An 18,451-nucleotide genomic window follows, 5' to 3' on the forward strand; every position below is an offset into this window, starting at 1 on the left:
AGGGGAGATGCTTCAAAGGCGGTGAAGTAGGTCTGCAGGTGTCTCTCTTTCCCTCCCCCTCTCTGTCCTATCCAACAACGATGACATCAACAACAAAAATAACTACAACAATAAAAGAAGGGCAACAAAAGGGAATAAATAAATAAATATTTTTTAAAAAGATAAGGCTAAGGAGACTGCACAGCAGTTATACAAAAAAACCTACATTCCAGAGGCACCAAATGAAAAGAGAAGAAAAGAAATGCTGTCTCTGCCTCTACCCAAGACTCTAGACTTGAATTCATAACTTTCTTTTTTCTTTCCCTTTTGTTGCCCTTGTTTTTTATAGTTGTAGTTATTACTGTTGTCATCGTTGTTGGGTAGGACAGAGAGAAATGGAGAGAGGAGGGGAAGACAGAGAAAGAAGGGAAGAGAAAGACACCTGCAGACTGCTTCACCGCTTGTGAAGCGACTCCCCTGCAGGTGGGGAGCCAGGGACTCTAACCGGATCCTTATGCGGGTCCTTGCACTTTGCGCCACGTGCATGTAACCCACTGTGCTGCCACCTGACTCATGACTTTATTTCTACAGAGCTCAAAAATGTAAAATTAACAGTGTTAAAAGTCATGACAGCAGCAAACCTGAAGAGGGACTAAAGGGTTTCTGGAACGCTGAACATGTTCTACTTCTAGATCTAAATATTAGTTACATGAGCGAATCTACTTGGAAAAAAATTCATCAAGTTGTATGCTTAAAATCTATAAGCTCCTATATATACACATATATATATACATATATATAAATTAAATGGCAATACAAGGTATTAAGCTGTTGTGTGGACAGAAAGGCACAGAAATAGAATGAAGGGGTAGAAAGCTGGTATCAGGACAGCACCTATTGCCAATTAAGAGATAACCTCATTCTTCTCCTTCATAAAATCTAAGTCTCTCCCACAGATGAGGATTGTTGAGATATATACAAAAGATTTCTATCACAGATCAAGCAATGCACCTGCAGGAAGGAAAGACTGCTAAATAAGCACACTGGAATGGTGGAGGGAAATTTCAGAGTACAAGAGGTTCACAGATTTGAGTTAAACCCATATTATTGCCAAGGCCCTGTTTTCTGTTTAATTAATTAAAACAGGGACTAGAGATAATTCACTGGGCAGGGTACATGCCATGCCATATATGCAGCCTGGGATCAAACTCCAATGCCACATGGTTGAGCCATAGTACTAGCAGAAGTTCCATTACTATAATGGCTCTCTCTCTCTCTCTCTCTCTGAATTTCTGAATGAAAAAGGCCAAGGTTCAATTCTTTGCACCACCATAAACCAGAGCTGAGCAGTGCTCTGGTAAGAAAAAGGAAGGAAGGAAGGAAGGAAGGAAGGAAGGAAGGAAGGAAGGAAGGAAGGAAGGAAGGAAGGGAGGGAGGAAGGAAGGAAAGAAGGGAGGGATGGAGGGAGGGAGGAAGGAAGGAAGGAAGGGAAGGAGGGAGGGAGGGAAGGAAGGAGGGAGGGAGGGAGGGAGGAAGGCAGGCAGGCAGGTGGAGGGAGGGAGGAAGAAGAGGGAAGGGAAAAAAGAAAGAGCTATCCTTGCCAAAAACATTATGATCTCAAAAAATACCCTTTAAAAAATATATATCAACAAATCACCAATATCAAAGTAGACAATAAGAGAAACTCACCAGGAGGTGAGGGGTAGAAAAGTACTTGGAAGCTCTCTGACCTTGGGAGCTTTTATCTGCTTTGGGAAGTGAAATGTCCATGAATGATTACAATGCAAAGCGGTATGCTCAGGAAGCAATTACAGTGCAAACTAGCTAGAAAAGTCTTGGAAGTCTGTCAAATCTTTTTCCTTGTCTGTAGTCCATTCTGCAATATCACTATATAATGTTATTAAGCCAAAGTCCACCAATGGTAAAGCCACCAATGGTAAAGAGGTCATAGCCTCATAAATAAGTACAGAATAACTTTCAATCAAAAGGAGTTCTTATGGTTGAATCATGTGCCCTGCAGATTATATTCTAAGGATCAAGATGTGACAGTATGTAAAAGGATTCTGTACATATATCACATCAGTAACATCATTTATTCATCTAACAAACATTCACAGAGTAGTTACATTACTCTAGGATTTTCGGCAAAGAACGGGCACAAAGCTTGCCTCTCGTGGAACTTGCTAGTAAATGGGGAACAAATAACAAATAAATGTCAACAAGTTTCCAGTAGGGATGAATACTTTAAAGTAAATAAAATGGGCATAAAGTTTTAAAAAAGAAAAAGGGAAATGAAAGGAAACCAGGGAGATGTGGGAAAAAAAACGGTGGCTGTGAGAAAGGAAATTAACTTATTGTTTGTAAAGTGGGAATGGTAAGGGATGCCAGAGATTGAACTAACACATACAAAGTATGTGAAGCATGTGTTCAACCACTGACCTGCATGCCAAGACTAAAGGGATCTGTTTTAAATAGAGCAGAGAAGGCCTGCAGTAACATAACCACCACATCACCGATGTCTTCAGCCAAATGAAGAACTGGGAGAACAAGTGTTCCAGACAAGAAGAACAAGACAAGCTTGGCTTGTCTGAAACAATGAAACAATGAAGTGTGGGACGACTTCCTGAGGCGGAGCTACGAGCAGCAGATCGCTTCCTCTCCTCTCCTCTCCTCTCCCCTCCCCTCCCCTCCTCTCCTCTCCTCTCCTCTCCTCTCCTCTCCTCTCCTCTCCTCTCCTCTCCTCTCCTCTCCTCTCCTCTCCTCTCCTCTCCTCTCCTCTCCTCTCCCAGATCAACTAGGAATACCAAAGGAGACCACCCGGACCGAAACAAGACAGGACTAGAATGACCACAGGAACCCAGTAAATCACTCGTGAGTACAAACACGCGTGGCTGGTGACAGAGAGGAGAGAGGGGCCTAAGGAGAGATTAAGTGGCTGCTAACAGTTCAACAGTTTATCAGTGGAGACACCACCTCCAGTCTGCTCCACAACAAGGGGACAGCTGAAGGGAGGAAAGGACTCCCCAGAGACTCACTAAGTGCAACTCTGAGTCTCCATTGCTACTACCCTCAGAATCTGGAGCAGCAATAGGGAGGGACACCAGGGGACAGAGATCTAACCGGGAAACTCAGGAGAAGACCTATACCTCGGTGGCATAGCTGAGGGGCTGTGAAAGTCTCTTGGCATAACCACTAGATTATCTCTGCCACACCCTGCTTTATCTCTTGGTCAGGAGTCAGTGATTAAGCTAAGAAGTCTATTGATAGTTTAAAAGCCCTCAGGCTCCCATAGCCTACAGGGAAGAAAAAAAAGAGGCTTTTACACCACTGAGCTCCAACTCAGGGATTGAAAAAACTGTTAACATATATAAAATGGTTAAAACAACAAGAAAAAATATTGGAGACTCGAACCAGGACAAGAGTCCAGCTAAAAGTCCTCCAGAGGGTGAAGCACAAAACGAGTTCAACATCCAAACATTAGCTAAGGAAATAATAATAGGAGTGAGTAAAGAATTTGAAAAAATTGTAATCAGAAATGCAGGAACAACAAATGAGAAAATGGAAGAAAATTCTAATAATCTCATGGTTATTAGAGAGCTGAAAGCTGAAATTGCTGAGCTAAGAAGGCAACTAGCTGAACAAGCTAAAACAGTATCAGAGCAGGGCAACAAAACAGATGAACTCCAGAAAGCAGTAGAGGGCAGAGAGAATAGAATGTATGAGGCTAAAGACAGAATTAGCAAGATTGAGGATGAATTAGAGACAACTAAAAAAGAAGTAAGAGATCTCAAAAAGAGATTAAGAGATGCTGAAAACAACAACAGAGTCCTATGGGATGACTTCAAAAGAAACAATATACGCATTATTGGCTTACCAGAGGAAGGAAGAGAAGGGGAGGAAGCATTCTCCAGGCCATAATAGCTGAAAATTTCTCTAGTCTAGACAACACCAAAGACATAAAGATTCAAGAAGCCCAGAGGGTCCCAAACAGAATTAACCCAGACCTAAAGACACCAAGACATGTCATACTTAGATTGGAAAGGAATAAGGATAAAGAAAGGATCCTCAAGGCTGCAAGAGAAAAACAGTCACCTACAAAGGAAAACCCATAAGACTAGCAGCAGACTTCTCCATACAAACACTACAGGCCAGAAGAGAATGGCAAGATATCTATCAAGTGCTCAATGAGAAAGGCTTTCAGCCAAGAATACTATATCCTGCTAGATTGTCATTCAGACTAGATGGAAGCATCAAAACCTTCTCAGACAAGCAACAGTTGAAGGAAGCAACCATCACCAAGCCTGCCCTGAAAGAAGTTCTGAAAGGTCTCCTATAAATAGTCAGACCACCACAAATAGGACATATATCAAAACACTCTAAAACTCTACAAGAATGGCGTTAAAATATCTTCAATCTTTGATATCAATAAATGTCAATGGCCTGAATTCACCTATTAAAAGACACAGAGTAGGAAGATGGATCAGAAAACACAACCCAACAATATGTTGTCTACAGGAAACTCACCTAACGCAACAAGACAAACACAGACTTAAAGTGAAAGGATGGAAAACTATCATACAAGCCAATGGCCCACAAAAAAGGGCAGGAACAGCTATTCTCATATCTGACATGATAGACTTTAAAATAGATAAGATTAAAAAAGATAGGAAGGGACACTACTTAATGCTCAAAGGATCAGTCAATCAAGAGGACTTAACAATTATTAATATCTATGCACCCAATGAGAAGCCATCTAAATACATCAAACTTCTACTGAAAGAGCTACAGCAATATATTAAATGGACCTACCCTATGACCCTGCAATTCCTCTCCTGGGGATATATCCTAAGGAACCCAACACATCCATCCAAAAAGATCTATATACACATATGTTCTTGGCAGCACAATTTGTAATAGCCAAAACTTGGAAGCAACCCAGGTGTCCAACAACAGATGAGTGGCTGAGCAAGTTGTGGTATATATACACAATGGAATACTACTCAGCTGTAAAAAATGGTGACTTCACCGTTTTCAGCCGATCTTGGATGGACCTTGAAAAAATCATGTTGAGTGAAATAAGTCAGAAAGTGAAGGATGAATATGGGATGATCTCACTCTCAGGCCGAAGTTGAAAAACAAGATTAGAAAAGAAAACACAAGTAGAACCTGAAATGGAATTGGAGTATTACACCAAAGTAAAAGACTCTGGGGTGGGTGGGTGGGTGGGTGGGTGGGGAGAATACAGGTCCATGAAAGATGATGAATGACATAGTGGGGGTTGTATTGTTAAATGGGAATCTGGGGAATGTTATGCATATACAAACTATTGTATTTACTATTGAATGTAAAGCATTAATTCCCCAATAAAGAAATTAATTATTAAAAAAAAAAAAAAGAAACAATGAAGTGTGACTGGAGAATGTAAGGGAAAGTATTAGGAGGTGACGCCGGAAAAGTGAACAAAGGCCAAATGCAGTATAGCTTTGGACCACTAAAAGTTACATTACCATATAGCTCTTTTTTTTATCAACATAGCCCAATAAATTGTGCAATTTGTGCAAACAACTAGCACAAATATTATGTTTGACACTTCCAACTTCTAACTGCTGCCATCAGAAAAAAAAAAAATGGGGGGAGAGAAGTCTCATAATGGTTGTAAAAAAAATTTTCTACTTATTTATTTATTAGATATGGGCAGAGAGCTAGTGAAAGACTTCCTTCAGTGCAGTGGGAAGCCAAATTCAAAGGCTTTAAACTTAAAAAACAAGATACCCATTAGTAGGACACTTAGTAAATCAAATTCTTGTTAAAAAAATTTTTTTAAAAATTTATGTGAACAGAGGTGTTCTAGTTACAGAACTGGAGCTGATGCAACACTTGTTTTTAACAGAAAAATACACCAGTTCACTGAGCAAATATTTATCTAGCTCTTGGTTAAGTACCAGGACTACTCTCAGTCTGTATATGATAAAGCAGCAAACAAATAAATGAAGACTTAAATATTAGCTTAGTCGATTTTAAAAAAAAAAGTTTTTTAAATAAAGCAGAGAGGAATTGAGAAGGGAAGGGCAGAGAGAAGGGAGAGAGAAAGAGAAAGAGAAAGCCTGCAGCACTGCTTGACTGCTAGTGAAGTTTCCACCTACAAGTGGCTTGAACCCAAGCCTGTGCACTGTGTGTGTGCTCACTCTGGTGTACCACCACCTGGCCCTGTTAGTAGAGGACTTAACTGAAGGTTATATAACTCCAGAACTGAACATCAACTTACCATGTCTCGGGGTTTTCTGGAAGGGGAGTTAAAAGTTTGACCATATGTACCTAGCAAAAAGCAAACTTACCAAGGAATTCTTAATCACTTCACTTCTATAAAATTCTGGAAAAGAAGAAAAATAACAATTAAACAATGTGGAAGAAAGTAAGTTCATTAACTCTTAGTCCTGTAATTTTTTAGTATACATCCCAATAAAACATTTTTAAGGGATCTATCTTTATTTTCATTAAAAAAGTTAATAATAATAATAATAATTAGAAATAAGATGAAATAAAAGTATTTTAGTTTTTGTTTATTTGTTCTAAAGTTTAAGATTTATACAGTAATGAGGGAAAGAGAACCAGATGTGATGCCAGAGACTAAACTTGCAATTTCATGCTTAAGGGTCTAATGTTCTACCCACTGTACCACTTTCTGGACTAAATACAAGTATTTTGTTATTTTTTAAGCTTCTTAAATTTTCTATATTTGTTTTTGATAGAGGCAGATAAAATTGAGAGGGAAGGGAAAGACAGGAAGTGAGATGGGGAGGGAGAGACACATCTGCAGCACTGTCTCACCACTCATAAAGCTTTCTCTATGTAGGTGGGGTCTGGGGGCTTGAACTCAGATCCTGGTACACTGCAATGTGTGCAATCAACCAGGTGTACCACCACATGGCTCCAATAAAAATATTTTAAAGGGTATTGACATTAGTAAAGAAAGGTCAAAACTTGTTAAGACCTAATTTTTACCTTATTGGTTTCCTTCTACCCAGATTCTAATTTCAACCTTAAAAACTCATCTTTCTTTTCTTTTTAATTTTTATTTATAAAAAGGAAACACTGGGGAGTCGGGCGGTAGCGCAACAGGTTAAGCACAGGTGGCACAAAGCACAGGACTGGTCGGTGTAAGGATCCCAGTTCGAGCCCCCGGCTCCCCACCGGCAGGGGAGTCGCTTCACAAGCGGTGAAGCAGGACTGCAGATGTCTTTCTCTCCCCATCTCTGTCTTCCCCTCCTCTCTCCACTTCTCTCTGTCTTATCCAACAACAATGACATAAATAACAACAACAATAAAACAACAAGGTCATACTATACAGCTATCAAGAACAATGAACCCACCTTCTCTGACCCATCTTGGACAGAGCTAGAAGGAATTATGTTAAGTGAGCTAAGTCAGAAAGATAAAGGTGAGTATGGGATGATCCCACTCATCAACAGAAGTTGAGAAAGAAGATCTGAAAGGGAAACTAAAAGCAGGTTCTGACTAAATTGAAAGTAGGGCACCAAAGTAAAAACCCTGTGGGGGGGTGGGGGGGTGGACATGCGGCTTCCTGGGCCGGTGGGGGGTGGGGGTGGGTGGGTGGGATGGGACACAGTCTTTTGGTGGTGGGAATGGTGTTTATGTACACTCCTAGTAAAGTGTAGTCATATAAATCACTAGTTAATTAATATGAGAGGGGGAAATTAACTGTATGTCTCGAAGTTTTTAAAACACAGACTGAGTCTTTTTAATATATAGGCTGTGTATTTGCTATGGGGACTCTCTCAAAAGCCTAGACCAAGTAGATCAGAAACAACCAGTGGCACCGCTATATAAGATACTGGGTACTATACAGCAAACCCTAACAAAAGGACTTTTCAAAGTTAACCCAATTACCAAATAATGTGATGATAACATTAACTATTTGTTGTCTTTTTGAACCCTAAGACAGCAGGAACCTCACATCTCCACTATAGAGCCTATATTTCCCCCAGTCCTGGAACCTTAGGATAGGGCCCACTTTCCCACATGCCTCTCCCAATCCATATCAAATAATATTGCATCTGCCAATCTAATCAACGCAATGATTGCCACCTCAACATGCTTCAGCTTAGACTGTGTCCAGAGACTTCACGTGTGGAATGACAACCCTTCAGCTTCATTACTCGGGTGAGACCTTTCCTTTCAGAGTATTCTCTAATTCCATCCCAGGTGGATCACTTTCTAACAAAGTCCCAAACCTAGATATAGACCAGGTTTTGTGAGAGAGAGCATATGTTCACACGTATCCATAAACTAGTGCAAAATATATACCTGAAAGCAGAAGTACACTAGAGTTTGCAGTGAGTACCCCCCCCAACACTTCCTCTCCACTATTCCAAGCTTTGGGTCCATGATTGCTCAACAATTTGTTTGGCTTTGTATGTTAACTCTCTTTTCAGCCACCAGGTTCCAGATGCCATAAGGATGCTGGCCAGGCTTCCCTGGACTGAAGACCCCACCAACGTATCCTGGAGCTCCGCTTCCCCAGAGATCCACCCTACTAGGGAAAGAGAGAAGCAGACTGGGAGTATGGACCGATCAGTCAACGTCCATGTTCAGCGGGGAAGCAATTACAGAAGCCAGACCTTCCACCTTCTGCAACCCACAACAACCCTGGGTCCATGCTCCCAGAGGGATAGAGAATGGGAAAGCTATCAGGGGAGGGGATGGGATATGGAGATTGGGTGGTGGGAATTGTGTGGAGTTGTACCCCTCCTACCTTATGGTTTTGTTAATTTTTCCTTTCTTAAATAAAAAATAAATTTAAAAAAAAGGTCAACAAAAGGGAATAAATAATTTTTTTTTTAAAAAAAAAGTAAACACAAAAATCATAAGATAAGAGGAGTCAAACTCCACACAATTCCCACCACCAGAACTCCATATCCCATCCCCTCCCAATAGCTTTGCTATTCTTTATCCCTCTGGGAGTATGGACCCAGAGTCATTATGGGATGCAAAAGGTGGAAGGTCTGGCTTCTGTAATTGCTTCCCCGCTGAACATGGGCGTTGCTGGGTTGATCCATACTCCCAGCCTGTTTTTCTCTTTCCCTAGTGGGATGGGGCTCTGGAGAAGCAGGGTTCCAGGACACAGGGAAATCAGCCCAGGGAAGTCCGGCTGGGATCATGTCAGCATCTGGAACTTCATCTTTCTACGGCCGCTTAGGAGGTGGTACTGTGGCTAGAATGCCAGTCTTGAAAACATGAGGTCAAGTTTAATCCCTAGCATTGCGTGTTCCAAAGTGAAGTTCTGGTACTCTCTCTTTTTAATAAACAAATAAATAACTCACTTTCTTCTGCTTTACTACTGTAGCTAACTCTAAATCATCTACTTTTCTCAAGCATCTCTGATGATTACCCTCTGTGCTATTATGGAATCAATACTGGTCTCTTGGCAGGTAACTTAAGGTCTAGCTCCACCTGTCATTAACATTCTAACTATTCAGTTTCTTTGGACACATTTTTTCATAAGAACACCTAAAGAGCCAAAGCCCTTCTGCAAGCATTACAATTCTATGGTTCTATAAATCTTCATCTGTGTTAATAATAGTGACAAAACCTGAAGACACAATTAAAAGAGAGAAATGTGTCCATGGTTCAGACAGACATTACCAAAAACCCTCCAATACTCCCTCCCTCTGACAACCAGCCAGGTTAGCTCTGCAAAGTTCTGTCACTGCAGAGGCGACATGCACTCCTCCTTATACTACAAAGGGAGCAGTGCTGCCCACACTGGATATGTGTATCACTAGTACCTGAGGTGATTTGAGGTGATGCATGGACAAATGTTTTGTGCTAGTATACTGAAATGAGCATCTCACATACCCAGCCCCTAACTACAAATTCCTTAAGAGCAGTAGCACTTCTTTTGTACAGTGGCCATCTTCTCAGCTTATTAAAGCATTCCTGACACAATTAGACAGCTCCCAAAATACCTATCTCCAAGCTCCAAGAAGACAGAGTCATCATTACCATTTCCAAAGATCTGTTGACTAACTGTACAAGTAGAGAAACTAAACAATTTGTCTCTCCTTCATTATAACTTCCAAATAGATCTTCTAACTTAAATGGAGAGAGGTCATCAAAACACCATATGATGGGGGGAGGGGGAGGAAGGGGGGATTTCCAACATGCCAATACATGTGGGACTATACTATCATTCTGTCACATTTAAAAATATTGCCACTGAAATTAGCAGCATAATTCAAAACAAGTGAGTAATTTCTGATGAATTCAGAGTCAACAACCAGTTCCAGTCCTCACTCCACTCTAAAAACTTGAACCTGGGTAAAGCAAAATTGCATAAGCAATTTCTTTTTCATTTATCCAAAAAAAGACATTATCTAAGATATCAAATAGAAATGCTTCACTGGTCATGCTAACACAAAAACAAACAAAACACAAAAATCAAGACATTATAAAGCAATGGTTGCAATGCTGTGTTTTATTGCTGTACAGCATTCCATTCAGTAACCAAATGCTTTTTTCATGCCTCAAACTCACTCAAAACAAAATAAATGTCAACTTAAACTATACTACAAAACTATTTTTTCCCTATCAGATTGGCAAAAACTCGGAAGCCTGACTCACAGTATGCTGGCAAGACTGTGGAGGAAAGGGCACTCCGACAGACAGTGGAATGTAAACAAGGTCACTTTACATTATGTACCGAAACTGGACAGACACATTCTTTGCTCTTTCACTTCTAAGTTCCCCTTCTAGATACACATTACAGCATAATTGTGTATTTATAAAGCTATTCAAAGCAGTATTGTATGTACTGCAGAAGATAGGAACAACCAAAAAAAAAAAAAAAAAAAAAGATAGGAACAACCTAAATGCCTACCTATAAATGGAAGGAAGGAAGGAAGGAAGGAAGGGAGGGAGGGAGGGAGGGAGGGAGGGAGGGAGGGAAGGAAACCAAACTAAACTAAAAATTAAAACAAACAGTACAAGTGATTTTATAAGAAAAGCCAACTGGACTTCAGATGTTGTAATTCTACATCAAGAGTCACAAATGATCATGAAATGAAAATTTGAGTTTGTTGAGCTGGGGAGACAAGATAATAGTTATGTAAAAGACTTTCAAGCCTGAAGTTCCTAGGTTCCAGGTGTTTTCCAGGTTTAATTCCCAACATCACCATATTCTAAGCAGTGGTGTGTGTGTGTGTGTGTGTGTGTGTGTGTGTGTGTGTGTGTGTCATAAAAATAAAATATTTTTTAAATATTTATTTTATTTATTTATTCCCTTTTGTTGCCCTTGCTGTCTTATTGTTGTTGTCGTCATTGTTGGATAGGACAGAGAGAAATGGAGAGAGGAGGGGAGACAGAGAGGAGGAGAGAAAGACACCTGCAGACCTGCTTCACCGCCTGTGAAGCGACTCCCCTGCAGGTGAAAAATAAAATATTTTTAAGGGAAAGAAAATTTTAATTTGTCATCAAGAGTTAAATAAGATAAGGTGTTAACTAGATTGACTATAGAAAACTTTCTGGACTCTTCCCTACGGCAGACAAGTTATATAGTCTGAAACATGGTCCCAACAAGACCATGAATAGATTTCAGTCAACTATGATATTCTAGAGCAGGAGAAAGACTCAGAAATTTCTAATGATGTGGGGGGTGGGGTTTCCAGGTCCTGGAACATGATGGCAGAGGAAGACCTAGTGGGGTGGATATTGTTATGCGGCAATGTTATGCATGTACAAACTATTGTATTTTACTGTCAACTGTAAACCATTAATCCTCCAATAAAGAAATTTAAAGTGGTTTGGGAGGTGGCACAATGGATAAAGCATCGGACTCTCAAGCATGAGGTCCTGAGTTCAGTCCCCGGCAGCACATGTACCAGAGTGATGTCTGGCTCTTTTTCTCCCCTCCTATGTTTCTAGTTATTAAATAAATTTTAAAAATTTTTAAAAGGAAATTTTATAAAAACCTAATCATTTAGCCTCAAGGTGAAAGTCCACAAGGAGAACAAAACACCACAGCCAAGGTCTTGCCAGCTGGTGAAAGATTTAGTACCACTACCCAACACTGGCCTTCTCTGTGGTCTGTCTGCAACCAGCTAGCCCTGATTATGTAATGATCACATTAGTGACATTACCTCAAACAAAATGTATGACAAGTTCAATTTTTTGTTGTTTTTTCAGATAGAGACAGAGGTAGAGAGAGTGAAAGAGACCACAGCATCAAATATTCTTTCAATGTAGTGGGGTCCAGGTTCAAATCTGGATCACACAAATGGCAAAGTTGTACACTATGTAGATGAGCTATTCCACTAGCTCACTGTGAAACTACAATTTCTACACTCAAGATACAATCTGAGTTAAAAGACAGAAAGCAAATTAAAAAGTCACTTTGCAGGCTGGCAAAAAAGCTCACCTGGATAGTGATGCTTTGTCATGTGCATGACCCAGGTTAGAACCAGACCTCCACCTCACTGGAGGAAGCTCCATTGCTGTGATGTCTCTCCCTTCCTCCCACTGTCTTATGTGAAAAAAGTTCAGAGTGGGGAAGCCCTAGTGACAACAACAACAAAAGTCACTTTGCTTTCATCAAATATCTAGACAAGTTTTACATCATAGTCATCAACCTGTACCAAGACTATTCTTTTTAGAAACTATTATTATGACTATAATATTACAATTCTAAAAGTTGCTATAGGGAGGAGAGCAGTAGCGCAGTGGGTTAGCCACATGTGATGCAAAGCGCAAGGACCAGCGTAAGGATCCTGGTTCGAGCCCCCGGCTACCCACCTGCAGGGGAGTCACTTCACAGGTGGTGAAGCAGGTCTGCTGGTATCTATATTTCTTTCTGCATCTCTGTCTTCCCCTCCTCTCTCCATTTCTCTGTCCTATCCAACAATGAAATCAATAACAACAATAATAACTACAACAATAAAAAAGGCAACAAAAGGGAAAATAAATATTTTTTTAAATTTTTTTAAATTGCTATCATTTACAAATACATAAAATGTGCTAAGTCGGGGGTCAGCATGGTAGCAAAGTGCAAGGACCAGCATAAGGACCCCAGTTCAAGCCCCTGGCTCCCCACCTGCAGGAGGGTCACTTCACAAGTGGTGAAGCAGGTCTGCAGGTGTCTTTCTCTACCCCTCTCTGTCTTCCCCATCTCTCCATTTCTCTCTGTCCTATCCAACAACAAAAATATCAATAACAACAATAATAATAATGACCACAACAACGACAAAACAAGGGCAACAAAAGGGGAAAAAAATAGCCTCCGGGAGCAGTGGGTTTGTGATTTATGGTGCAGGCACCAAGCCCCAGCAATAACCCTGGAGACAAAAAAAAAAAAAAAAGAAAAGAAAAGAAAGATGGGAAAAGTATTGTGTTGTTACTGGAGCAAGTAGATATAAGTTTTTGTGAAAATAATCAAGGATTAGTTATATAGAAACCTATAAAAAATTTAAAATCCTCAGCCACTGATGACAAAAACCAACAATTGAAAAGCAGGCTGAATGTACCCTTAAACTAAACAGTAGCCCAAATGTTTCGTTTCCCTTCGGGAAGTGACACAGGAAGACATTCCCTATACTCTTTTCATCTCAAAAAAGAACAATACAACTGACTAATAACCCGTGGAAGTAGAAGGGAATGACATGGGTCATTTCCACTGGAAAGCTTTCAAGGGCAGGGAAGAAAGTCTCACCTCTCCAGAGCCCTGCTCCAATGGGGAGAAACAGAAACAGGTTGGGGGTATGGATCGACCTGCCAATGTCCATGTCCAATGGAGAAGCAATTGCAGAATCCAGAAATCCCACCTTCTGCACCCCATAAAGAATTTTGTTCCATACTACAGAAGGGTAAAGAATAGGGAAGTTCCCAATGGAGGGGAAGGGGCTCAGAACTCTGGAGGTGGAAATTACATGGAATTATACCAGTGTTATCTTACAATCTTGTTGAACATTATTAAATCACTAGTAAAAAGTTTTAATCATATGTATAATAAATCATATATAGCAAATTATATATAAATAATAATTTATTTATTTTGAATAGAGACAGAGATGTCAGAGGGAAAGCCGTTATAGAAGTTTTCTTTTCTTTTCTTTGTTTTTTTTTTTTTTTTGCCTCCAGGGTTATTGCTGGGACTTGCTTCTCGCTTATACTAGGAATCCACTGCTCCTGGAGCCGTTTTTTCTCTCTTGTTGCCTTGTTGTTTATCATTGTTGTTGTTACTATTATTGTTGTTATTGCTGTCATCATTGTTGGATAGGACAGAGAGAAGTCAAGAGAGGAGGGGAAGACAGAAAGGGGGAGAGAAAAATAAGACACCTGCAGACCTGCTTCACCGCTTGTGAGTCAACCCCACCACCACCACCGGTGGGGAGCCAGGGATTCGAACCAGGATCCTTATACCGGTCCTTACACATGTGCTTAGCCTGCTGTGCTACCACCCAGCCCCCTATAGAAGTTTTCTGACCTCAGACTTACTGATACTTGTTATTGGAAACCTTACTGATATTTATCATTGCATATATGTTTGCAAAATATGTTTTGCTTGTTATTTGTCTACAAGGTACATTCTTTTGACTAATATACCATGAGGTCTGTATTTCAGGCTCTGTCCCACTAATACAAAATCGTGCTCTAAGGTGAGATCTGGATATTACAAAGACTCCTGCCCACAAGCAGTAGAGGGTTGGACTGCCACAACGATTCCCCATATATCTGAATGTCTGGCTGCTGCCCTAAGAGTCTGAGATTGTGCATGAGATAACCGGAACAAACTCTTACGGCATCAAAAGAATGCACCTGACATAATGATGATAGTTTCGAGCACCCTTACTTACCCTAATGTTTTCTCCCTTAGAAATGTATTTTGATCTTTGTCTATGTAATGTATAACCAACCACCTGCTGTTCAGTCTGAACATCTATTTCTGAATAAGTTTTATAAATAAATACTCCTTGAAGCTTAGGATGGATGGGGCACACAGTTGACACTGTCCTAGCTAAGGATGTCATATGTGTGAGCTCCCACCTGACCTCTTCTGATCAACTATTAAAAAAAAAAAAAAAAAAAAAAAGGTAGGAAAGATAGCATAACGGTTATGCAAAAGGACTTCCATGGCCAGGTCCAACCCCCTGCACCACCATAAGCCAGAGCTGAGCAGTGTTCTAGTCTATTTCCCATATCCAAAAAAAAAAAAAGCCCATTTCTTAGGAAAGAGAAAAGTTCCTTCAAATAATCCTCCTCTCTTGTCATGTCAGAAATCATACTGAGGACAGAAGATTCCCAAATGGAGAGGTCTGGGCACCTGAGTCACCTCTTAGAGGACAGCTTCAAGTACAGCCCCTGGTATATACCAGGCTGTCTCTGATGACTGTAGGGTCAGAATATTGTTGAGTCACAGAGATTTGTGGTATGTTATAGCAGTGAGCATCATTCATTCATATTAACACAAGTATTTAAAAAACATTTTATTGGGAGTCGGGCAGTAGTGCAACGGGTTAAGTGCACTTGGCACAAAGCGCAAGGACTGGTGTAAGGATCCCGGTTCGAGCCCCCGACTCCCCATCCTCCAGGGGAGTCACTTCACAAGCGGTGAAGCAGGTCTGCAGGTGTCTATCTTTCCCTCCCCCTCTATGTCTTCCCCTCCTCTCTCCATTTCTCTCTGTCCTATCCAACAACGATATCAATAACAACAACAAATAACAACTAAAGCAATAAAAAAAATCAAGGGCAACAAAATGGGAATAAATAACTAAATTTTTTAAATTTATTTTTATTGAAAAATAAAATTAAAATGAAAAACAAAAAAAAAAAAAAGAAAAAGAAAATTATGTGAAAAAATATATCATGGGCATGTGAGATAACTCACCTGGGAGAATGCCTGTGTTAGCATGCACCAAGACCCAGGTTCAAGCCTGACCCCCACTATGCTGGAGGAAGCTTGGTGTTATGGTATCTTTCCTCCTCTCTGTCTTCCTACTCTTATGTGAGGAAGGCAGCTCAGAGTAGAGAAGCCCCAGCAAAAACAACTACAAAGGGGAGGGAGAGGCAGTGGCGCATCAAATTAAGTGCATACATTATCAGTCACAAGGACCTAGTTTGAGGCCTCCAGGGAAGCTTCAGGAGCAGAAAAGTAAGTACTGCTAGTGTCTATATTTCTCTCTCCCTCTTTAGTTACCTCTCCCCTCTCTATTTCTATCTGTCCCCTCTAATTAAAAAAAAAATTTTTTAAGCAATGGTCTCATTATGCAGGCATCAAGCCCTACAAAGAACCCTGGTGGCAACAACAACAACAACAAAAAATTAAGTTCAGTAAAAAGAGAAAAAAGAGACACTGGGGGTAGATAGTACAATGGTTATGCAAAAAGAAAATTAGAAGAAAAGGAAAGAAGAAAGTAGACTGATGACATAGCATAAAGGTTATGCAAAATCTTTTATGCCTGAGACACCAAAAATGTCATGTTCAATCCCCAGTACCACCATAAGCTGGAACTTAACAGTGCTCTGCAGAGAGGAAGAGACAGGGAGACAGAGAGAGAGAAGGAGGAGGAAGAGGAAGAGGAGAAAAATTATATATATATATATAACTATTTCACTTCATCAAAAATTGCTTGAGGGGAGCCAGAGACAGCTTACTGCATGCATCCCAGTTTCAAACTCTGGCATCACATGGAAGATGCTATGGCACTGGGTAAAGCTCTTGCACTGTGGGGTCTCTCTCCCTCTCTCTCTCTCTCTCTCTCTCTCTCTCTCTCTCTCTCTCACTGTCTGAATAAATAAGTAGCCACGAATGGTGGAATCCAGCATGCATGAGACCTGGGCTCCACCAAAAAAAAAAAAAAAAAAAACAGGACTTTAAAACGTGGGACCATGGGGTTTCATCTCTTGTAGCATATATGCTTCTCAGAGGCCTCTCTTGAAAATAAGTTTAGATTATTTTAATATTATTTATACTGCAGTATTTCTATATTATATAATCTTTAAAATATGGCTTTGTGGCCCAGCAGATGGCTCATTTGATAAAGCATTGGACCTCAAGTCTGAAGACTCAAGCTCAATCTCTGGTATTGCATAAACCAGTTATATTCTGGTTCTGCCCCTTCATAAATAAATATTTTAACATATTTATGTAAATAAAATCAAATGATGGTTTACTTACTTATTTATAATTGAGGGAAAGAACCCAGAACACCATCTTGTCACTTTTTTTTTTATTTTTTAGTATTTTATTTATTTATGTTAGTGAAAGATACAGACTGAGAGAGAGAAATACAAAAGCACTGTCCAGTTATGGCTTATAATAGTGCTAGGGATTTAACCTGTGACCTCACGCATGAGTCTCTTTTGCATAACCATTATGCTCTCCCCAGTCCCTATTTTGATATTTTTACATGGCTTAACCCAGCATCCCCATATGCTATCTCCCCCACCCCAGTAAGCAGTTTTTTTCATAGTTGCCACAGAACAAAATTCAGCTAAGTCCTTTAGTACCACTTAGTGCACTACCATAAACTTTTGTTAGTATAAACAGACCTTTAGTCACATCTTACCAAGTGCTTTCACCTCGCCTCAGCTGATCCTCATAAACTGTCTGGATTTCATATGACCTCACTGTGTTATAAACAACTATGATCTTTGTCTAAAGTCACACAGCTGATAAAAGGAAAGCCAGAACAATTTTAAATATATATATATACATATATATATATATATAGAGAGAGAGAGAGAGAGAGAGAAGGGGAAATCTTTAAATCTTTATTTTTGAAAGGTTTATTATTTTTAAAATGAACTATTTATTTATTTGTAAGAGGGAGAAGAAGAGTCTCACTCTGGTACATGCAAGGTTAGGGACTGAATCCAGGAACTCATGCTTGACAACCCAACAACACCTTATCCACTGCTCGAGCTCCATATCTACGTATTCTCTATCCTAATTCATTGTTTCTGATTATGCACAGGAGGCTTATACCCTTATACCCGTCTATATAAGTCAAATGATCACATCATATAAAAGTGCAAGTATCCAGTAAGTATTCAAAAATTCTTATAATTATAAATCAAATAACTGTTCTAACAATCATAGCTTATGGAAGAATTCACACTATAACATGAAAATGAATTCAAAGAAACTAAATTCTAAAAATGAGTCCATATGCACAGAGACTTTGGGGTAAGAGAAGATATAAACTAAGTCCCAGTCTTAGGATAATATTAAAGAAATTAATTACTTTTTTAACAAAGAGAGAGAGAAAGGAGCATTTAGTATACTACCATTTTCTGTAATGCCAGGAACTGAACCCAGGGTCTCATGCCCGCAGGATAGGTGCTTTACCCCAACCTTCAAATACCTTTTGAATAACAGCGAAATTATTACATACAGCATGGCTAGCAATAGCTCACCTGGATAGTACACTGCTTTACCATGTTGCACAACCCATGTTCAAGT

The 18,451-nt window shown here is 39.9% G+C and overlaps 1 protein-coding gene across 1 annotated transcript in view; it reads right to left on the bottom strand.

Moving 5' to 3' along the window:
* UVRAG (UV radiation resistance associated) overlaps window positions 1-18,451 on the bottom strand; it is a 304,494-nt gene that overhangs the window by 246,891 nt on the left and 39,152 nt on the right. Inside the window, exon 3 of the mRNA XM_007520229.3 lies at window positions 6,315-6,349. Within this exon, the coding sequence (XP_007520291.1) occupies window positions 6,315-6,349 (35 nt within the window). The remainder of the gene's footprint in view (window positions 1-6,314; window positions 6,350-18,451) is intronic.

The sequence above is a fragment of the Erinaceus europaeus genome, chromosome 17, assembly GCF_950295315.1.
Source record: "Erinaceus europaeus chromosome 17, mEriEur2.1, whole genome shotgun sequence".
Lineage (NCBI taxonomy): Eukaryota > Metazoa > Chordata > Mammalia > Eulipotyphla > Erinaceidae > Erinaceus > Erinaceus europaeus.